Genomic DNA, 24101 nt, shown 5'->3' on the forward strand with positions numbered 1-24101 from the left:
ATTAGGGGTATCAGTGGGAGGAATAGCGCCCCATAATTAGGGGTATCAGTGGGAGGAGTAGTGCCCCATTCTTGGGGGTATCAGTGGGAGGAATAGTGCCCCATCATTAGGGGTATCAGTGGGAGGAATAGTGCCCCATGATTAGGGGTATCAGTGGGAGGAATAGTGCCCCATAATTAGGGGTATCAGTGGGAGGAGTAGTGCCCCATTCTGGGGGGTATCAGTGGGAGGAATAGTGCCCCATCATTAGGGGTATCAGTGGGAGGAATAGCGCCCCATGATTAGGGGTATCAGTGGGAGGAGTAGTGCCCCATCCTTGGGGGTATCAGTGGGAGGAATAGTGCCCCAAGCAATGCTTTGACTTATCCCGGTACCTGCAGAGCAGAATCCACAATATTCTATACCTTGGTGACCTTGAATGAACATTTGATTGGCCTGGCTGTATGTTGTGCCCAGTCCATACACGTATTTATGGGCTGGTTGCATGTTGGAATTTACAAGGCATTATCTAAGTATTTGCTGAGCTGTAATGCAAAGTACTGCCAGACAGACACTGTCTTGTTTACATTGCATAAGTCACACAGAAGGGGCGGGGCCACATTAGTTTATATCTGGAAATCTCCAGTAAGGGGCGTGGTAAGAAGCATTTGGGAGGAGTCTGAGCTGCTTCTCTAAGCTAGTGACAGGTCTGAGGGCGGATCGCCGAACTGGTTTTGGCAGGGGGCGGCTGTGTGGTGAGCGGCGTGTGCAGGCCGAGCATAGATTGGCTGGTTTGTATTGGAGAGGCGGGGTTGCGTTTAGAACTGTGTGTTTGTATTGGATGGGGCGAGACTGTGCTGAGAGCGATGTCTTTCTATTGGTAGGGGCGTGTCTGTGCGCAAAGTGATACGTTTCACATAGACAGGGGGTAGTATAACGGGGTAAAAAAGGGGCGGGGCTGTGCGCGGAGGGCTGTGTTTGGTTTAGTTAGGGGGCGGGGTTCTCAGCAGTCAGCTGTTCGGTGTCTCTGCTCGGTGTCCCCTGTGTTCGTTGCCCTCTCCGGTGCTTCCGCTCGCTGCGCTTCGAACCCGCCGGGTCAATGAGCCGCTCGCTCCGCCCAGCGCCGGGCCCGGGCCGATGGACACCAGTGACCTGTTCAGCAGCTGCAGGAAGGGCGACATCTACCGAGTGCGGTGAGAGGGGGAGGGGCGGCGCTGGTGGAGGAGAGAGCTGACTCACTGGGGAATTTAGGGGGGGGATTACACCGGGCAATTATTGGGGCCCCGTGTAATGCCCCCCCCGAATATACCGGGCAATTATTGGGGCATTACACACCAGGACACGGGGGCATTATTGGTATTATGTAATATTGGGGCAATGTGGTCAGAGCACATTGGGTGCAGGTATGGGGGGCAATTATTGGAGGGATTGGTCACATAACATTGGGTGCAGGTATGTAGGGCATTTATTGAGTGTTCAGATTACTGGGGAGGGGTAAACCAGTACTCTGGGGCAATTATTTGGGTAATATGTAAAGGGCATGTTTTGACTCATGGGGGCCATAATTGTGGATATGCAATACCAGGGCATTGGGCATTTCTTTTGGTTTTGATGTGGTTTCACATATTGGGTGTAGTAGTTTTTGGGGCAATTATGAGGGTAAAGCAGTAACCTGGGGCTAATGTTGGGATAGTATACACCAGTGCATAGTACTGAGTCATGATTAGGGGTGATGCTGGGGCAGGTATTGGGTAACACACATTACCTTGTCATGGCAGCACACCAGGGGGGGGGGGGCTATAACACTGAGGCATTTCCTGGGGCAATTTCTAGTGGTCACACTACACTCGGGCAGTTGGGGATTATACAGTATTAAAGAGGAGTGCTGAATGCTTGGGTCATTTTTATAGGAACTTGCACCATACTGGGGACATGAATGCTATAACAAAGAAAAGGTTTGGCTCACTAGGAGGGATATATTGGCGGTCTTACCACACCGTGCCATGGAACCGAGTCATTGGGGTTATTAACGGGGTCACACCTTAGAGGGGCATACAACTAATACACTGGGGGCAGTTATTGGGGTTAGCTAGATACTGGGTCAGTGTCTAAATCATTATGCATTGGTGCAAATAACTGGCACACTGGGGCACCTGATTGGGTTAATACTTAATTGGACATAGATTAATTATAATAAAGCATGTATCAGGGCAAACATCACACTGGAGCAATTACTGGGGTTCACATTGGATCAGATAATAGCACTTCACTGGGGTATCATTCCACCCTATCACATAGGGAATACTTTGGACCTTGGGCAATTACCAGGACTGACCCTGCACTGATCTATGCACAAAGCACCATGGGGGCATTTGCTGTGTATTACCTCAAAGCTTGCACATTAGGCTTTCTGGGGTCATACCACCCAGGGCCATATTGTACATTCTGATGGCAGTTACTGTGGATGAATCCAGCAGAAGAGCACAGAAGGATCACCACATGGGGTATTTGTAGGACTTTCTAGCAGATGGGGCAATAGAAGTGACACACAGGGGCAATGGCTGATGATTTGGTCACAAGGGAAACCTTTGTTTTCATGGAAATCCCTATCAGGTGCTCCTAATATAAAGCTGCAGGACTACATTTCCCACAATGCTTTGCTCTCTGTAAAGTGACCCAGTGCTCATTACTAGGGCAGGATAATCAATGTGTGACTTCTCTCGGCAGCCATCCAGCTGGTGGTGACACTTTTTGCCCCCTGACATTGGTTTCTGTCTCTGTTCTGGCCTTCTCCGTTTTATGTGACTCTTAACATTCTCTCTCTTTTTATTCTCAGATACCTTGTGGAGCAGAGAGACGTGGAACTGAACGTCCGTGACAAGTGGGACAGTACTCCCTTGTAGGTGGCCTCTAAAACTGAACTTTCATAGGGGACCTTTGTTTGGAGTGCCTGTAATAAAAAATGAGTTCATTACATTGATCGACAACATCACAACATTAAAACCAACCAATTTTTGTGTAGGTCCACTTTGTGCCACCAATGCAGCTCTGACCCATCCAGGCATTGACTGGATCCCACTACCTCCCATGGCCTGGCTTCTACTCATCGATCCTCCTTCTACCCTCTTGTACCTGGTTACACAATGCACCCAGCAATCCACATGATCTACATCAAATCCTTGATTTCATTGCTCCATTCCCCACTTCTGACACTCATCGGCCTGATGTAGGCTCTTGTGGACAACGGTCAGCATGGGCACTTAGGTCCTCAATTCCGCAGCCCCAGGTTCAGCAATTTGCAATGCACTGTGTGCTCTGGCACCTTTCTCATGGGCAGTTTTTTTCAGAAGCTCTTCTCTAGGGTTGTACCCAACAGGGGTGCTTGGGTACCCATGAGCCTGTTGCTGGTTGTTCTTTCTTAGGCCTGGTAGGTACTACCCACTGCATCCCTGGAACAACCCAAAACATCGGCCATGTTGGAGAAGCTTTGACCCATCACCCAGCCATCACAATTCAGCCCTTGTTGCTCAGATCCTTACACTTGCCCATTTTTCCTACTTCCAGCACATCACCTTCAAGACCTGACCATCTGATACCTAATATACCCCATACTTATCAGGGGCCATTGTAACCACATCATCAGTGGTATCTCCATTTACCTGTTGGTGGGTTTATTGTTGGGGATGATCAGTGTATCAGGCAAGGTGTTGGGAGATTTGAAGGAGATTGTAATGTGTGAAATATTATCCTGGCATTGGTCCCAGCATCTATATATTCTATGGGTAAAGCGTTTCCATCTTATCTGCTTGCATACAGTTCAGCTTTAAAATCTGCTAATAGGCAAAGTGACAGATTCTCTTATCAATCCACCCACTCGCCAAGATGTTTGGGGTTTAATTTCTGTGTAAGCTCTGTGTCAAAGCTTTCACAGATGAACAAATCCCCTCCTCCAAGTGAGAGTGTCTGAATCTGGTGATTGGTCTGAGTCACAGGGAAGCCTGGCAAAGGTATCGATTGTACTGTCAAGAAAACCTGTCACTGAGGGATCCCTTTAAAACTTTGTTCCTGTTATTGACTTGTTTTGTTTTACTCACTTTTTAGATATTATGCGTGTCTTTGTGGACATGAAGATCTGGTGCGGTACCTTTTAGCCAATGGTAAGCCACCGAACATCCTGCTTAGGTGACTCAAAGAAGCTGCTTTTATTAATCATTTATTCCCTTCTCCAGCGTCTGCCTGATTCATGCAGCAACCACCTCCCTGGTCAGCCCTTGCTTAGATAATTTATATTATTGACTTTCAGATAGAAACCATAAAGCCCAAAATGTTATATTTTGCTTTCTTTCTTGTGATGGCATCCAATTATGGACTGCACATGAAATAGATTGGCTGATGTCATCCAACAAAGCATCCAAATGTAAAAAAAGAAGCCCCAATCTCAATCTGCGCACGTGTGATATTGTGTGCCAGTTCACTTACATTTGAGGAACTTCTCTGATGACTCCCAATCTTGTGCATGTGCAGGAAGCAACCTACAGCCTCCTGAGATTTCCCTATCAGTCTTTATCACTGCAGCGAGGAAATAATAAAAAGAGATATAAACAAGTTATTAAAAAAAAAATCCCCCCATTTTTTATTGAATATGTGAAAGGAAAAGTGATCCTCTTACATAAAGTTTATTTCTTGATGATGTATTTACTTTAGGAATAAATACCCTAGAAAATATTACAGCATCAACAAATATCTTAAAACATCATGAGTTGTTTTAAAACAAGGACGTGTGCACACAAAACACCATGTGATCCAGAGCAGTAAGAAAAAAATACATATTCCAAGCCGTAGCAGCTATTCTTAAGGCCCTTTCTTAACAGATACATGCTGAACAAGCTTTCCACACCTTTGGGACAAATAATGGGACAGGTTTGGTTCCTTAATACATTTCACAGTCTACAAAAGTTTTCCTTCTTCAGGAGTGATTAGAATACATGTACACTGCAACATATTAATACATCATAGATAACAGAGTAAACTATACTAAACCTAGGAATGTTTAGTTTTAGTATATTATCATTCTTAAAAGAGAAATTTAATATTTCACTGTTACTTATAACTTCATAATGTATTGGTGTGCCTGTATCCTAATTCCTGAAGAAGTAGCACTTTAATCGGCTGTGAAGAAACCAAAACACAGTTCCACTTTTTGGCCCATGGAAAGCTTGTTCATCAATAAATCTATATAGATACAGATACCTTAGGAAATAGTGGGTACTGCTTGGAGTACTGTACATGTTTTTCCTTACTGCTCTGGATCACAACAATCAGGCAGCACGGTGGTTCAGGGGTTAGCACTCTGGCCTTTGCAGCGCTAGGTCCCAGGTTCGAATCCCGGACAGGTCACTATCTGCTGGAGTTTGCAGGCTCTCCCCATGTCTGTGTGGGTTTCCTCCAAGTACTCCGGTTTCCTCCCACATTCCATAAACATGCGGTCAGGTCAATTGGCTTCCCCCCAGATTGACCTTAGACTGTATTAAAGACATATGACTGTGGTAGGGACATTAGATTGTGAGCCTCTTTGGGGGTCAGCTAGTGCCAAGCCTACAGACATTGTAAAGTGCTGCGTAATATGTTGGTGCAATGTAAATACTGTTTAACAACCTGGTGTGAACAACCCAAAATGCTTCTGTTTATCAGAGGCCATGCAATCTTTGCCTGGGCTTTAGTTCACATGCAGAGCTTGCTAGCAGCAGTTTGATCCAATTGATAATTTGCTTGATAAAGAAAAACTGCTGGCAAGTCTGGGAACTAATGATGTGGGCAGACAGTGATATTTCTGGGAGCACTCTGTGCACAAAATGCTACTTCAGAGGTGTGTCTATTCAGACCGCCTGTAGTGTTGTCCAAAGAACACTACAGGCATACTTAATTCTGGAATTTAATTCTGGGATCATTCCAAAATAGCTTTCAAACCAATAAATGTATTATTCTGTTTGCATGCAGGAACACATTGGCTCTCTAACTTTTTCTATATCTTGCAGGTGCCCGGTGTGAGGCGAATACATTTGATGGCGAACGTTGCTTGTATGGTGCATTGAGTGACCCCATCCGGAGACTACTAAAGGAATACAAGCGAATCACAGCAAAGTGTATGCAGAGGGATTATTATGATGACTTTTTACAGAGGTATGCAGAACATGAAACCATCAATCTGTGACTATCCCTAAGGAAACCATAACTGACTAATGGCCTATAGGCTAGTTTTTTGCAATGCCAATGTAAATACCAGTCCTGCTCAATTCATAATACAATCCTGAAATGTATTTAAGAAGCACAGTATACCTGCTCAAGGTTTCATTATTTCATCCTACCATGTAATTCACCAAATCCCCTTTTCTGTCACTAATTTGGTATTTCAGTACCAGAATCACCGAAATACCAATAAAGATAATTCATCAATACTTTTTACTAACTTAGTTTTACCCTTCTTGATTCTTCAGGCTCCTGGAGCAAGGCTCCTACAGTGATACTATGTTCCTGGTCCACGGGATGTCATTCTGTGCTCACCGCTGCGTCCTCGGGGCTCGTAGCCCATATTTTGCTGAAATGTTTGAAACAAAGTGGAAGGGAAAGAATATGATTGCTCTCAAACATCCATTGGTAAGAAGGCATGCCATGAATCAAAAACAAACCCAAAAGCAAATGTACGTGTGTAATTGTTATATTTTTGTAGTATAAAGATTACAAATAAAATCTCATTGACAGTAGATTGTATTTACTGTGTAATACTGTTTTATGGCCACTAGATGTCACCCTACACTGTCAGAACTAAACAAAAATAAAAAAAATTTTTGGGTATACAGTAGAATATATGTCCTGCTTACAATTACAAGTCATAAGGCGTCATTTGGTGCTACTTCATTAGGGTGGTCGGTCAGTGGTGCATTTAAGGCTTCTTGACCGAAGGTAAACTTGAATTCCGGATGCTTTAGGCAGCGTTTGGCTCACGCTTTCCCATGAAATGAATAGGGGCAGTTAAGGATCAACCATCCATCAACACCATCTCCAAAACAGGTTTATTTTGAACATAATGGTGGAAGCTGCCCGGAACTACTTCCTGACTGTTCTTGTGAACTAGCCCTTATGTTTCCTTTTACCTAACCAGGCAAGTCACATCCTTTCCCTTCATTAGAGCCCTTACCTAATTGCTATTCTTATGTCCAATTAGAAAACCTCCTTGGCTATTAATGCCCTCTTATTGAACACTGTAAAGCAGGTGGGCAGAGTTTGGCAAAGTTTGGCATTTTAACGAAAATGAGAAAAGCACACCATGTATTTGTTTTTTGCCTTGCTAGTAGACAACACACCTAATGTGATTTCTCCCCCGAGATAAATCCAGCAGCTTTTGGCTCCATTCTTCAGTACCTGTACACAGGTAGGTGACCAAGTATTCTTTGTGAACATTGCTGTATAACAGACTTATTCATGGAGCTGAATACTGTGCAAAAAATGTTCTTTTAAATACTGTATATTTCCTTTGTGGAAATATACAGTATTTCTGAGGAATAAACATTGTGTGCACCTATTGCCTTTAGAAACCCAAACATTACATGTAATGGTAGCAGTGATGCACATGGCCTTTTCAGAGAGTAGAGCCGTGGGAAGGGCCCAGCAGATCCCCCAACTAGAAACTACCTGCAGAAAACTACAGGGGTGGGATACAAGACCAGTAAACCTGTACAAGGAAAGAGAACAGCAGTCACCAGTCTAGTCTGTATTACATGTTCTTGCTGGATTACAGCAGCGATATTGAAAAAATACAAAAACCACACTATATTTAAATGAGAATACACATGACTCTTGCAATTGGACAATATTTTTTTATTCTGCAATACAGCTTATGTAACAAAGTATCTATATTGAGGAATAATATTAATGTGTTTTCTTGCACCTTACCATTGCTTAGTTTGTATAACTTCAGACTTTTTCAGGCTTATATTCCTTTAATTTTTAACCAGTGATCTTGCTAGGAACAGACTTTCTGTCCTTGGGTGAAAATGCTCAGGCACCGTACTGTATCTATAAAGAAGCAGCATTTTCACTCTAAGACAGGTGTGCAAAACACCTTATCTGTCCTGATCCCCCATACCAAAGGAGATGCTTTGTAGTCATGGAGAACAAAGTACAACGCTAACTGAAATGTTGGCACAGACAGAGAAACAACATTTGTTGTATACCTTTAACTCAAATCTTAAAATCCTATATTTAACAGTGAAAGATAGGGTTTACATATGCTTTAAGTGCTTTGGGGAAAGTGTGATCACTAGCTCAAGTTCAGATTGTACACCCAGCTGAGTTTGTTAAAATGTGACCCCCTCCTTACTTTTTCTTATTACCAGCTGTGGTAAGCTTGTAGCAATTAATAATTAGAAAGATGTTCTGAAAGTAACCCTCTTTTCATTAGAAAACCTGTAATGTCCTGAAAAAAACAGGTCCTTGGGGCAGATGTCACTAAATATCTCATTTGTAAAATAAAAATTTATATAAAATAATACCTGGGTTGGTCATTAGAAGTCTCATCAGTCTGGGACCCCCACAGCTGGCTATAGTGCTCTCTCTCAACGTGAGAGCACTGTAGCCACCGGTCAAACAGGATATTCAGGCGTTTGAGCCCTGTTAGACCATTGCAAATGATCATGTGACTGTTTAACTAAATGGACACAGACATGATGAATGGGAAGTAGGGGAATGGTGTTACCTAGGTGCTTTTAATACTCCTATGAGTTCAGCTTTAAAACAATCATAATAAAATAGCGTTGCAGAAAATTTGTTCATAGTGTTGAGTGATTCCCTATGGGTCACTTTGCTCATTAATGCTTGTTGTCTGTTGTGTTATCTGCCCAGGTCGCTTGGACATTGATGTGGAGCACGTGGAGGATTGCAAGAGGCTGGCCAAGCAGTGTCGGCTGCAGGATCTCATTGAGGAGCTGGAGGAGAAATGTAAAAAGGTCTATGAATTTGGTAAGTATCTGCAAAGCTATAAACAGCCTTGCTAGCAGAATTAATGATTTTTAATCCATCTATCTGTGGAGTTTAGTCACATAATCTTTTTAATCTGAAAATATTCTGCAATTTTCTATTTCCTGAAGTTTATTTATCATATGCTTATTATATTTGCCTAAAGTGGACCCTTCAGTGACTCTGCATATGATTTCTGGCATTTACCAACATACTGTATAATTTTTTAAATTTTCTCTCACTTCTTATTTAAAACCATCCCTGAGTTTGTCCAGTGACTTTGACATAATGATGCCATGAGTCTGCTGCAGCCATTTCCTTGGTGACCTCGTCCCCAATCATCAGACTGTAACAATGCAGCGAGTCACAAAGTAGGGGCTCGATCTGTGTCAGACCCAGGAGTTACCTAATTGTGTCATCTTTGGAAGTAGATGATCACGCTGGATGACACAGCACTTTCGTTTCGGTGAATTGCAAAAAATGACTGCTGATAAGGGGAAAATCGAGAGAACATTGTCTCTGAAGCTCCGCCTTTACCATGGTCACATACAAATGGGTGATGTTTTAGCATTAACAATTCAGAAATGTTTGTGCCTTAAATCCTTCTGTCTCAGTTTATACCATATTGGGTTCTCCAACAGAACAGGTGCTTTTAAATGGATCTCATTTATTTAAATCTGCTGTTAGGGCTAAAGAAGCCAAAATGGTCTTCTTATTCCTATTCACTGCATTCTTTATGCAAAACATGCAGGTCCTACAGCGAAGGGCACCTCTAGGAATAGCATTGTGGAAGTTTTATGTGAATTGAAATTTATTCTGAAATGATAATGTGTTTGCCACACAGTGTCTTCCAAGCCAGGAACATGCGTGAAAGTTCTGACCGTGGAACCGTCAGGGAACGGACGTCTGCAAGAAGATTTGGCAATGTTGGCAGATTGTGCAGTGCCGGCTGAGTTAAGGGTGAGAGCTTTTCTGTAGCAAGTATGCACTTTTAAAGTTCACCAGTAGTTATAAATGGACCCCTCACCCCCATGCTCATTATATTTCTGATTGCAGTCAAAGACTTCAGGTAAAGACCTATGCCCCTTCTTATTGATTTGCTTTTTTAGAATGAGGCATCATTCACATCATATTGCTTTCTATAATTCTAAAGCCACCAGTCTGAGACCTTTCACATCTTTCTGAATAATAACTGTGCCCTCACCTAGTTCTTTATCTGCTCCAGGGATAGTGGTCCTACAGTACTGTTGTCCTGTCTGAATTTATTTTGGTATTATAGCAGATTCAGAGCTGGCTGCACATTGCAATGGACAGATTTGAAATAACCTACCAATTCAGTTACACAGGGTAGGTGACCGTCTTCCTAACATTACAGTATTTGAGTCTGGGAATTGGCTGTTCAAGGCCACATCCGACGTCATAGGGGGAATATCACATGAATTTTGACTTGTGAACTGAACTGTTATGTTAATTGTAGAAAAAACATTTCACTTGGGTATCACCTGATGGCAAATTCTGGACCAATCTGACTTGCCACAGTGTGGATGAGGTCAGACTTTAAAGATCGGCATTTATCCACATAACTAAAATCTCTGGAATATCCACAAGGCAACCCAAACAGAAGCTGAGGACCAAAGTTGGCCCAGCTACAACCTATTTCAGTGCTGACAATGCATTTGGGTTGTCTTTTCTCTGTTCAAGTTGTTAAATTAGTTAGGGCCTCGTGCCACCTTAATCCCTGCAGAGCTGGGTCATTATTTGCCACCTATGTTATTTATGTGTATTTTTCTCCAGTCTAAGAACTAGACGATCACCATGTGGCTTTTTTTTTTTTAGTTCCAGACATGTGACAGTAAAATGGTTAACCAATACACCGAATCTTAGGGATGCCATTGTGGTAAACGGACAAGCGCCCGGCTGTGTGTGTAGGCGGAGGACACAGCCTGAACCTTTTCTCTGCCTGTATTTCATGCTGTCAACCATTTGTGTCCAGCGTACTCGAAAGAATGGCCTTTAATCCCATTTGTAGGTTAAACGAGAAACAGAAACATGGTATTTGTCGATTGCTCTGGGATTTCTGCAATTACAGAATAAGAGGCATTTTACCACCACATTAGAGGGATTGATGGGAGCTATTAATGTCTTAGCAGGCCTGGCTGCCCTCTCCCTCCTGGCTTCCAAATATAACTTCCCTCTGGGAACACAATGTATTTGCCATGGTGATCCAGGGGCCTGAGTTTTCATTAATGTGGACAGATGGGCCTGCGGAAGGTCAAATCTGTAAAGCTTTAACAATTGGAAAGCAAATTTTCCCTCCGCACACAATTGTATTTTTCCCATTCCTTTCTCAAAAGGCTCTAAACAAAAATCTAACTTGCTACCTGTGTGATTGGCTCACTGATTTTGGCAGCAGACTGCCCTACAACAGAGACAGAAGTCTGATACAACAGGGACAGAAATTTTAGACATCCTCTTTTAGTGTAGGATTATCTGACTGAGCTACCTGCAAAGGAGATTTAGGTTTTGGTGAGAAAGGTTAATTAATTCCAAAGAGATACAGGCTCTTCAGCTTTCCTATTTGGAGAATGGGAAATTTACCAGGTGATTATAATGAACCCAACACTCCCATTAAGAAAAGTGAAACAGGAATATGCTACAGTTTCCTTTCAAATGTTCAGGGACCATCCGCTAACTTGTATAATAGGCACCATAATAGGCACAGCCACTATTTGCTGATTGGTATGGCAGTATCTGTGTGTATCATATTAGCTGCATTCTCGCCTTTTTGTCTCCATCAGTGAGCTCTTCCAGTGATTTCCTTTTGTCACTTCTCAGATTTGTGGTGGATCCCAGTCCAGGAAGTTAATGGTGCCTGGATGATTCCTTTACAAAAATGTGTCCAGTGTTTTTCTAACAGGGTTCCTTCAGAGGTTCCTAGGGGTTCCTTAAACAATGGGCAGTTTGTGCCTTTCAGGTCAGTTTAAGTGACACCAATGATCTTTTTGGCTACCTGTAATAGTGACATTCTTCCCAATGGCCACAAATGTAGCAGACATTATTCCCACTGATCACTACACTATTATACTTTGAGCTGTGGATATAATAATTAGAGAAGGGGGTCCCTGAAGACCTGAAAGTTATTTCAAGGGTTTCCCCATGTTAAAAAGGTCAGGAAACACAGTTTAGGAGTATGGTGATCTCTGCGAGAGGTAATTGAATCCTGGAAGTCTTACACAAATTTCTTAGCATACATGCAAGCAATTCAAATATATATATAATATAAATATATGGGCTTAAAGTCCAAACCAGGACATTTCCGCATTTCATTTAACTTGCATCATGATGGATGAATCCTGAAATGCAGCTAAAAGCATATTCCTCAGCTTGAAAACAATTTGAACTTGTATGAGAAACATCAGTGCTTAGAATTGCTTTATATATTTATCAACATGCTTCACTGCAGCACGGCTAATGAGCCCATTGAAATTTGTGCCAATCCTTTGAGTTTACTAGTGACTTGGTCGCAGCTCATGAATGCACTTTGAACATCACCGTTGCGCTTTTAACAGCCTCTTTCAGCCAACTCAATTACCTTTTTAAGGGATGGCTCCAAATAACCAGCCCTTTCTATTTTTAATCATACCATATCCAAAAAGAAAAAAAATTTAAAGCCCATTTTCCCAAATTGCCTGTGCGATTATAGTGCCATTGTTGTGTGTATAATACTTCTGTCACGTTTCACCCAAGTCACACAAGTTAATAGCATTGCAGGTAATTATGCTGTTCATCGTCGTAAATGCATTTCAGCCCTAATGCTTCCATTTTCTTGTCACAAATCTCGCAGATAACAATCGTTATATCTATGGATATAGAATGTTTTTCTCTTTTGCTCACGCATACTAGACATGTTTTTATTGTTCTCTCCGAGGCCTTTTATAGACGTCTAAATTTAGTTGTTCATGATAGGGAAGGTTAATGTGTATTTGTGGCTTATGTAATCCTTTTTTGTGTTTTATGTTTGCTTTGCTTTTCCATTCAGATCTTTTGCAACTTTGTCCCATGTAGTTTACCATTTTATATGCTGTATAGATATTTGAAGATGTAGTCTGCCCATTAACAAATTCTTATCATCGAACACATACCCCACATACCCAGAATAGTAATCTAGTGGTTAGCACTGTGGCCTCATGTTCTGTTTGCAGCAAGTGTGTTTTTTGCATTTTTATTTATTTTTTTGGTATGCGCTTCCTCTGGGGGCCCTACTATCCTCCTACAATACAATATTCAGTGATTAAATAATTGACAAGACCAAGGCTTTGTACACACATGCAATAATTGTCAATGGAAAGGATCTTTCATGATCCTTTACAACAACAAGCGACTGACAATGCATGAACGAATGCTGTACATACAGCAACATTCTGCTCTATGGAGAGGGGTGGGGGAGAATGACGGGGCAGCACCCTGCTGCGCTCTCTCCCCCTTTACTTCCATTATGGTCATTCAGCATCGATGGATCTGCCAGGACGGTCGTTCGGACGATGGACGACGGGCACTGTGGACACCCAAGATTCTCGTCCAATATCCGCCCTAAGCCAATTAGCCGACGAGAACCATTGCAGGTGGTAGCTAGCCAAAGAGGTGTCTCTAAGTCATCCACTTCCTTTGTAAAAAATGCTTGCGATGCTTCTGCCTCCATGTTGGCACTCATTCTAATGGCGTACAGTCTTGGCATGATTCTGTGACAAGACAAGCTAACCTCTGCGTGCTTTCACGGGAGTTGGCCATCTTGGCTCCACCGTTCAAGATAGATGAAGACCCCAAAACCTAGAAAAAGATTAAGTATAGAAGGAAGAAAAAGTGACGGTGGGTAGCACCTTCATTTCAGAACTGAAGGAGATCCCCTTGTTCTGTAAGCCTGTGTGTTTGAGACTAGTAACTTGTGCGAAGGAAGTAATGCGTTTGTACAGGAGAAACCAAAGCTCTATGTTACAAGGTTATTCTATTTTTATCCTACAGACCCCTCACAACTCATTTCTTCCACCACAAGGGGGTCACAAAATCTGGATTTAGAACCTTTCCCCAGTCTCTGCAGAACCAATATACATTTTTTGCTGGCACTTTTTATCTAGCGCTGGTTTGGTTTTGGAAGTGTCTCCAACACTTGCATTGTTTACTTGTACATGGGAGAAGAGTCTTTATGAGGTTTGGAAGAGCATATTTGTTTAAAATGTCTCCAGTGCACCAACCATACACTTCCCTGGAAAAAAACAACTAATTTTTGAAGGGTGATCACATTCATACAGCCATATAGGTAGGTGTGATAGTTATGGCTTCCCAAATGTTTGGCTTTATATTGTATATATTACTCTACAGCTATGTATAAGCTAGCACTAGGATTTACAGTATTAGCAGCCATATTAAGCCTAACATATTTGGGTATAAAGTCATGTCCATCTGTGATTGCTGTTGATCACACAAGTGTCAGTGTGGCATTATTCTTGTACCCTGAACTTCCTACAGTAACACAAACAATTGTTGTGTATTGTACAGTTCTTCTTTTTTTTTTATAAAAATATTAGTACTACATCTTTTATTATAATTTACCTCACCTCTGTCCTTCCTGTATTTTAGGTTGGATTCGGGGAGCTGCCATTTGACAGCACCGACAATTTCTGCAGTTACCCCGACCTCTGTTTCCATATCCAGGGTTACAACTTCCTGTGCCACAAAGTAAGAAACGTCTTTATTTTCTTTATTTTTGGATGGAAAATCTCCTTTGTAGACCAAAAAAATGAAAAACTGGCTAATGGCCATAAAAATTATTCATTGGATTAAATGAGAGCAGAGTCTGTGGTGGGAAACCTGCCAATTCTTTGAAAGCTTTGGACTATTTTTATGTATAAATGAGTCTTTTGAGATTAGCAGTTTCTTTATTTAAAAGAATGGGGATGTTTACATTAATTACTTATTACTAATTAATTATTTACATTAATAAATTATTAGGGTATTTTAGACTAAGTTTAATAGCCAACAATGTAGGGATAATTGTGCATGCAAGGATTAAATAATAAAAAAAAAAAGTCCAAAAAAACATTGTTGTTCAACCATATATATCTTTGTCATTTGCAGTGTACAGAACACAACACAATTTTTTATGTTGTAATGCCTTTTTGCTCCCCTTCCTCCCCTTGCTTGCTATTCAAAAACACATGTACATGTACAACTCCATGTACACCTGGTACATGGAGGAGCATGTAACCTCCATTCATATGATGGCACTGGCATTTGAATGGGCCAATGTTGTCACATGAAGTTGGCATACAGTCCTAGCTGTAAAACCTGGGTTGTTTTCATCACTCCCCCCTGCATGAGCAGAGCAAAGGTTTTTATTTAAAATTATAAAATAAAAAGTGCAAATCTAGTGCAGAACATAAAAAATGTTACAATATTTCCTGATAGCATAGCAGATCCCAAAAATGTGGTCCACAAAGACTTAAATGACCTGTAGTTGTAATGGGTTAAGGCTCCAGTAGCCCTTTGGAGGCAAGGAGTTATGTAGACCCTCCAGCTGTTCAGCAATTACAAATACACAACTGCTTTGTTCAGTTTGATAGATTAAATTTTTAATGTCAATACTTTTTTCATTACAGTCGTTTTTCTGTGGCCGGAGCGACTATTTCAAGGCTTTGCTGCAGGATCACTTCTGTGAGAGCCAGGAGCTGCAGAGCCAGCCCAGCATCCCTGTGATAACCCTGCACAACATCAATGAGGAGACTTTCACTCGCGTTCTGTACTACATCTACAGCGATGATACAGAGGTGATCACCCTGCAATTTCAATAACACGGCACCTCCAGAACGCCTGGGCTGGGCAAAATAAAGGTGTTTCACCGCAACTAGTTAAATTCTGTAGTGCAGGGTAGAAAATAACATCCAAAATCTAGGCAAATGTACAAATCCCAATGATTTTTGCACACAACTATTATGTGTGCCTAAATCTCTATAGATATTGGGATGCCCAGCACAGGAAGGATAGAAAGATTTAGGGTTCTCTTTTTAAAGCAGACCTATCCCCATCTGTGGGATAAAGAAGCTGCATTACAGAATCTGTGAAATGAAACTTGGCTCCTTAGTTACTGGTCAGTGACTAGTTCCGAAGCCAACAAATTGTCCTAAAAGGACCGGGAGGCAGTGATAAGTGTCCTGATCAAGATTCAAACTTGGGACCTTAGCACAGTAATGAAGAATGCAAGTGCTATCCATGTGAGCCAGTGTACAGCAGTCTTTGCCTGTGTACCCTTTCCATCATAGTTTAGAAGTGAACCCGTGCCTTTACATAAAGTCCTGGCTAGCATGTCTCTAGCTCTCTTTAGTATACTTTTAATGGAAGTGCCCAGCAGGTGGCAACAGAGGGTTGCACATATGTTCTAACTTTTGGACCAGTTAAAGTGTCTGTAAAAATTGAACATCTCCTTTTTGGTCCCTTTGAAAAGGTTTCTGATATCTGTTCAATAAGTGAAAACAAATACCAGAAACCTATTAAGTTGAAAGTTGCTGGGCACTTTGCATTGTTCTCTCAAGCAGTGTTATCAGCCCTGTCCAGTTCATGGTGAACAACAGAACACGTTCCCCAATGTTATAGAGATGTGGAAGTGTCCCCTCATCAACCCCTAAGATGACAGCCATCCAAAAAGTTATTTATATATGTTTTTTAGTCCCATAAATAGAGATAAATGCTTTGAAGGATGTCTGGTTTGTTTATTTCCTGCAATTTTCATACACAATAATGTTTTCTCTCACATCAACTGATTTTTCAAGTGGAAGCACTTAGAATTTTCTTACAGCTACCAATCAGAATAAAGCCTTGTATATTTTTTTTTTGGCAAAATAGTGATTGCCTTTAATTGACCTTGTGTCTTTGCCGTTTCTTGAAAACAATCAGTTCTGTTGTAGTGTTCCTATCCTCAGAGGTCAGAAAAGGACAAGCAGCAATTTGGATGGAGATCAGTACATTTTCCGTTTTCTTCTAACCTAACAATCTCTTGTCCTATGGTCCCTTCCCTGACCTTTTGTTCCATGGACCCTTTTTTAAGCTGTTGTTTTTTCCCTATCCTCATCTTGCCCCCGTCTTTTTCAGCTGTCTCCAGAGAATGCTTACGAGGTGATGTGCGTTGCTGACCTGTATCTGCTCCCAGGACTGAAGCGGCTGTGCGGGAAGGTGTTGGCACAGATGCTGGATGAGGACAGTGTTATCGGAATTTGGAAGATAGCAAAACTATTTCAGCTGACTCGTTTAGAAGATCAGTGTACGGAGTATATGGCCCGTATTATAGAGAAGGTATGGAACCTAGGGAGAAGAGGTTCATATCTGTAGACAGCTTGCCAAACTTTGAAAGAGTCCCTTCACCTAAAACTCAGATTGGTTTTGGGTTAGGGCTCCTAAAAACTGTCAGTGTTGCCCTACAACCAGTCTTTTTTTGTCTGTTGGGGGAATTAAATGGTTTACACTGCTGCCTACAGTAGGACTGGACACAACAGAAATTTTTGCCAAGTCCAGGACCCCTCTTATAAACAGAATGATTCCACACTGATTTCAAGTAAGTTAGCTGCAAAGTTTTTTTTCGTGTCCAGATCTGCTGGTTTGCCTGGTCTTGGAGGACATGACAAGCAGCACAAATTGTTCTTCTGGACACCATTGTCTTGTTTCCTGCTGGCTGCTTTGGCAGGCTCATTCTACTTGTTAACTCAGTATTGTCCCCTGTCCCTTTTAGCCGGGCCTACCACTTAGTACATTTTAGTACCCACCTGACTGTTTTGGGTGTTTACTGAAAAGTTGGGTCACAATACGGGGCCCGCCACCTGCCTACAGCTTTTTCCCACCCAAAAAATTTCTGAGGAGGATACTATAATGCATTTGCCTGTCCTTGGTGTTCTTTATCCCACCACTCAGCACCAAGGAAGCATGACCCTGCTTCTACACCTGCAAAAAGAGCCATGCGGTGCTTCAATCTTTGGTCCATTATTCCCGCCCAAAAAAAGTGACTTTGGTCACCTGACCATCTGCTTGTGAATCTTCATCTTTTTCTAGTTGTTAAGTAATCATGAGCACTCAAGACATTGGCTGTGACTTTGGGTGCAACCTGGTTCTTTCAAAATACGGGATGGGGGACAGTTCTTCTGTACCAGGTACTGCTTGCATGTTCTAAACCAGTGTTTCGACTCATTTTTAACATGAGGGAAGCCTTGAAAAAACATTCAGGTCTTCAGGGTCCCCCATGCTCTAATTACTATATCAGGAGCTCCGTGTGGTAGTCAAGACTTCCTCTTAAAATTCTGGCCATTGAGAAGAATGTCACCCTTACAGATAGTCAAAACAATAATTGGTGTCACTTAAACTGACTGCACAAACTGCTCCTTGCTCAAGGTACTTCTAGCAACCTGTGGAGGAACCCTGGCTGAGAAACACTGCTCTATACTAATGTGTCGGGACTGTTTGCAGCATGCCCCCCAGATAGTACTGACATCTGTAGTCTGGAATCATGCTGCCTTTTAATTTTCGAATCTCTTCCCTAATCAGAGTCTTGTCTGAGTATAACTGGCCCCTCAGCCCTTTTGAATGAGTTTTTTTTAACACCGTTAAGCAGGACTAAAATTACCCAGTTTTAGGATTCAACTCGGAGTCCACAAGCACATTTTAACGCCTTTCCAACTCATTCTATATCCAATTGTATTGTGGCATTTGCTGTTTCTGAGCCTTTGGCCATGGAGACTTTGATACTAAGTCACTTAAGTCTTTGACTGATCTTTTTCTGCAAAGTTGCAAGCTTCTGCTATTAGCTTCTGGCTTATAACAGACCATGTTGGCTCTAATGGATACCACTTTGAAGTCTGAGGATCAGCCTGTTGCTTCCAACAGTGCTGTTTCTGTCTTAAGGTTTAAAAGGACTCCAAAGATATTTACTTTGCACCCCCTCCAGTTATTGCTGCACAAACATTGAGAACACCCTTATAGGCTGTTCAGTTTTGCTAAGCAATCTGCCTCTAGTCCCCTAGTAAGGAATTGGTTAATGTGCCCCATGAGGCTTGCTGATAGTAGGGTGGATTATACCCTGGGCTGGCATAATGCTTTTTGCTATTTGCCAAAGTGTCCAATACTCCTGTTGGAATAGAGCTTAAATGTGTAAAATTTCTGTGTCCCCCCTAATGGATTTTAGGAAAAATATTTTATGCCGAGTACTTATTTCCTTTTTCTTTGCAGTTGGTTGATTCAGAAGAGTTTGCAGCTGCAGTCCGAGAAGACGCGGCTGCTGTTGAGGAACGGCAAGAGACTGACTCCATCCCACTGATTGATGACATTCGCTTCCACATTACCAGCAATGTGCAAACTTACAGCGCCATTGAAGAGGCTAACCAGCGTCTTGAGGCACTGGAGAGCCTGCTGGGCAGTTTGGGATTGGAGTGCTAAGCAAAGGAAGGGCAAATGTTGTACTGATCACTCCAGGTTGAGCAGGATACTGGGATTTGTAGTGTCACAAGCCATTTGAGGCTGAGCTAAATTATGAGTTCTACTGTTGCATTTCTCTTTTATAAATTTAGCTTTAGAGCAGCTCCAGTCAATAGTAAATCACTAAAGCGAACACAAATATATATGCGCTGTAATCTGCCAGAAGATCTTGCGATTACCCCGGCTGTGCTGCATGGCTGTTTAGCGTAAGAAAAGTCATAGACAATCCAATGAGGCTGCTTTGTAAACTTTCTCCCCGACCCTTACCTGCGTTTTTAGCTTGGAGGTCTTCACTTAAATTCCACATAACTGTATGTTGCTTATTGGCTTTCCGGTGATAGACTTTGGAAAAGTAAAATGTTTTGACCGAACTGCTTTTTATTTAGGTTTCAGGGTTGTAGAGATGCAGCTTGACTCTCATCAAAGCTGCAATTTTGACTACTCCACCCTCGCCCAACCTGAGCTTCCTTCCTAAGTGAATATATTTATGTGCCTTTTCTTCCCATTCATCATAGCTGAAATTATAACGGCAAGCCTGATTTCAGCTGTTCAGTGAAAAAAAAAATTGGATAAATACAAAAGAGACAATTAAGCACTTTTGCAAGGATGCAAAATTAGCTGATTTGTATTCCTTTAAATATTTAATTTGAATATATTTGTTTGGAGCTTCTTCACTTCTGCAGAACTTTTTCTTGCTACACAAAAAAAGAGGAAAGGTGTCTGTAAAATGCCTCCCTTTCCAAATAAACAGTTTAGGAACCACTTATGAGGGTACATTTGTTTGTGTCTATGCTTTGTACCCAATGCCCATGCTGTTCTGGTACACACCCTCTGTTAATGGGGGGGCCTGTAAACTACTATTTTTTGGATGAAACTTGCTTTGTCTCATAATGTGAAATTGGACTATTAAAGGACACAATGCTTAGGCACCATGCACTCCGTGCACGTTCATGAGTGGTCCTCTTTCTGTATGGCTGCAGCAGGTGCATTGCTTAATTTTTTTAATTGTAATAAATCCGCTTTACAGGACCCTGGAGTGTTCCTAATCATGTATTGATAGCGTGAACAGCAGTTTCAAATTGGATATTTTGTACTAAAAGAATATTGTGATGAAATTGTTTTTCCTCTTGTTGAAAGAGTCAATGTGACCCTCTAAAGGATAGGATTAGCTCAGCTCAAGCCAGCTTCCATCATAGTTATTATACATTTGAATTGTATTGTATCTCTGCCGTTGAGTTTAATGCTTTTCCTTTTAATCAGAGCTAAGCTTTTGTTTTTGCAACTTTTTTTTAAGGTATATTCACAGCTGGGACTTCAGTGTTGTAGGTGAACTGGAAAGTAAAATGTTCTTTGTCCTTATCTTTTCTGGACCCTGTGTTGACTCCTTTGTTTCTACCCAAAAGCACCATAGAGTTCTCTATGACCTCATGAAGATAAGTCAAGAGGGCTTGTTGCTGAAGTCTTGGAAAGATAGAAGCTATAGACCTGAGCTTTGGCATCCAGACACCTTTTAAAAGTTGACTAAAGACCTAATATAAAACTCATAAGCCATAAAAACAACTACTTACCCTATGTATATAGTCTAATGCACTGTTTGGCAAAAAAAACAAAAAACTTTAGTCTATTTTTTCAGCCTTGGAGGCTTGCTTTTGGTGTATGTGAATGGCCAGGCTAGCTCATTCAAGCTGTGTGATCTGAGCCAAAGTTGAGCCTATCTCGATGTAGTTAATCAATACAGCAGTCAGGTAGAGGAAATGCTGGGTTCTCGTCCAATACCAATGTAAAAATACATCCGTCTTTACACCCGGCCATGGAGTTACTTTGGCCTCCCAGCTCAGTAGTTTATTGTGAAAATGGATCGTTTGAAGTCAATAATTGTGGCTTGACAAGTCACTTTACTCATAATTTATGGTCATATATAGATCTCCAGTTCCTCCTCCTAACCACTTCCTGAGAAGCCACGCTGGTTAGCGACACAGGAAATTTGGACATATAACTTGACGTTATGCGTGGTTTGGTTATCCCAATTGAAAGATAATCACATGGTATGTTGACTGTTGAAAATGCAGAATATGAAGTGTGTCGAGATTCATACTTATCCAAAGCATATAAAAAAGTTATATACCTCATCTGCTTAGATTGCTTTTTGTTTACAGCTGACTTCTAAGAGTTTCACACTGCTAAAATGGCAAACGATTAATTGCTAAGAGAAATAAATGATTACCAATGGAACATACAGTCCAGGTGTGGTATGTTCTTGCAGCAACATTGCACGGTACTGCAATGGTGTGATTGATCACAGTTATGTAGATGCAGCTTTACCCCTCAGAAGCAATTTGTTCCATCTGCTACAGTTAATTACAGGTGATTTAGGTGAAAAAACAGGAGTGGCTTTAAGCCAGCTTCATACTCTATAGACAGAGAAAAGCGGCATACTTCAGCTTTGCATTTGTGGATACTGCCCTATTGTTTTCAATAAGTGTCACCTATTTTTTTTTTGTAGCACACCTCAAGCAGTGGAGCTTAGGTCTTGTGCAAAATATACATGACTGTAACCAGCTGGATTTGCTGAACCATTTAATTTATTTAGAGGAAGTTCATGGGTGTACAGAACACACCTTATGCCTACTAGAAAATAAGGAAAAATTGGGTGATGCCATAAGCAAAATGATGGCTACATTTTTGTTTCTCCAACCCAATATTAGTTGTGGTGACAATGCCCACCAGGACAAACAAATAGGCAAGTCTCACAAAAACAGCCTCTGTTTTAGATGCACTTTTATTCGTGACAGCTCTAAGAATGAATTTGTGCTTTAAAAAATATATCATATTGCCTTTGTTCTCCTACTGGCTGTGGCCTGTGTAAAATTTTATTTCAAAAATAAAATTGGTATTTATTTTTAAAAGTGTCCTTGGGCTATCTAGTTAACCCATAAAAAAGTAACAAGGTAAAGTTGTTCATGAAATATAACCAGAGATTGTAGAGAAGCATTGTTTTTATTTTGGAGTTCTCTACAATGTCTGCCTCATTTCAGCAATATACCCATACACTTATGAGCTGGAGGACACTGCTTTGTGTGTCTTCATAAGTTAAAAACCCAGTCTGTGCAACAAAAATCCCAAGACCTAATTGCCTTCAAGGCATAGGGAACAGGTTTGTTAAATATGCCCCTGTATCCCCTCCTCTTTGCACATTTGTCCCATACCATAGTATTCTTCTGAAGATGGAAGTGAAGGTAGAACCAGATGGTGGAATTAGCGTGACTCTGCAGTGGTATGGTCTGGGGGTGGGGGTCTTGGACAACAAAATGGGTATTTTAGGTATACTTCCTAAAGTTACTAAAGTAGGGACTGTGTGGTTCCCTCTTGCAGTACTGCTGGAGGTTCTCTGAATGCCCTAACATTTTACATAGGGAAAGTGGGCACCTTAATTACCCCTTTTGACCTGTCACCAATCCAGTGCACTGCCATGAAGAGGGTTTGGAGTAACACTTGAAACCCACTCAGGGTCTAATGGCTTTGTATTTGGCATTATGTGAAAAAGCAGACATTTATGTATAAATGTTTTCACCCAACTTCTACCCCTTTTTCCCATTTCATATTTGAATTCATTTCATGGATGAATCATGTGCAAAATTTGATTGTATTCTCTAATTGCATCCAATCCATATGCAAAATTTGGATGAATCTTTTTAGTCCCAAGTCTAACAGCAAAAATATCTTCCACAAGTATTCTTTGTCCTGGTTTACATTTTTGATTAACATATTTTCCTTGTTCCCTTTCACATTCATTTTATCTCATTAGTTTATTTCTCCATAAATCGTTCAGCAGTTAGACTGGGTCTTCCAAAGCATGTTGTACAGAAATGGGGCCACAGTGACCAGTTGGTTTCAAGCCATCATTTCGGCAGTGTAGGCCACAAAATGAGCTAAGTGTTAGGGTATGTAAACAAAGGAAATGTAAGTAATACTTCAAAGGGCACTGAAATCCGACAAACATATTTTCATTTTTGTGTTGTACATTTTGTTCGTGAAACATCGCCTCGCGCTGAATAAAGATAAGCAGCTGCATGTATTTGCGTGAAAGTCTGCTGTGTAAAAATAAAATAATTCTTTCCTTAAAACTTGGTGCATAGTTTATTCTGAGATTGTGATGCTAGCTATTCAGGAAAAGTGTAATTGTGGTATTCAGGCCATTGAATAGAATCTAGTGTATAGAATATAGTTTATGAAAGAAAGCCAATGGTAAGCAGCAGTACTGGGTACTTGGAGAGAATTTTGCATATTTCCTGCTGCATCTACAGCACACAAAGTGATAAGAAACCATCTAGTTTCCCCGTTGAGTTCTCCAATTAGTAGGGCACATGAGATTTGCTGATGGCAGAGCTTAAAGGCAAGGGTCCTTCTCTACAGCATGTTGGCAAAGGGCAAGCTTTTCTAATCGACCTGTGGCTGCCCTAGAATGAAAATAAACTATAATACTTTTTTTGTGCCAACATTTTTGTGTTGATGCACCTGGAATATATGTTGCTAATTTGAATCTTTCAGTTGGATTTTATTATAACAGCAATAGTTATTGTTTGCAATGTGGTATCTGTTAAGTG

The 24101-nt window shown here is 41.3% G+C and overlaps 1 protein-coding gene across 2 annotated transcripts; it reads left to right on the plus strand.

Moving 5' to 3' along the window:
* Positions 1 to 956: 956 nt before the first annotated feature.
* Positions 957 to 23621, plus strand: ABTB1 (ankyrin repeat and BTB domain containing 1). 2 transcript variants are annotated; one of them, XM_072420544.1, is made up of 12 exons: positions 957 to 1172; positions 2816 to 2878; positions 4081 to 4136; positions 6015 to 6159; positions 6474 to 6633; positions 7363 to 7408; positions 8878 to 8994; positions 9836 to 9951; positions 14626 to 14724; positions 15645 to 15812; positions 17131 to 17331; positions 19252 to 23621. In XM_072420544.1, exons 1-12 carry the CDS (start codon positions 1117 to 1119, stop codon positions 19456 to 19458), a joined length of 1434 nt encoding a protein of 477 aa, XP_072276645.1. In that variant the 5' UTR covers positions 957 to 1116; the 3' UTR covers positions 19459 to 23621. The 2 variants fall into 2 exon arrangements, with proteins under 2 accessions (XP_072276645.1, XP_072276646.1); XM_072420545.1 differs by lacking the exons at positions 957 to 1172; positions 2816 to 2878 and adding an exon at positions 2930 to 3406.
* The last annotated feature ends 480 nt before the right edge of the window (positions 23622 to 24101 follow it).

This window comes from Pyxicephalus adspersus, chromosome 8 (assembly GCF_032062135.1).
Source record: "Pyxicephalus adspersus chromosome 8, UCB_Pads_2.0, whole genome shotgun sequence".
NCBI lineage: Eukaryota > Metazoa > Chordata > Amphibia > Anura > Pyxicephalidae > Pyxicephalus > Pyxicephalus adspersus.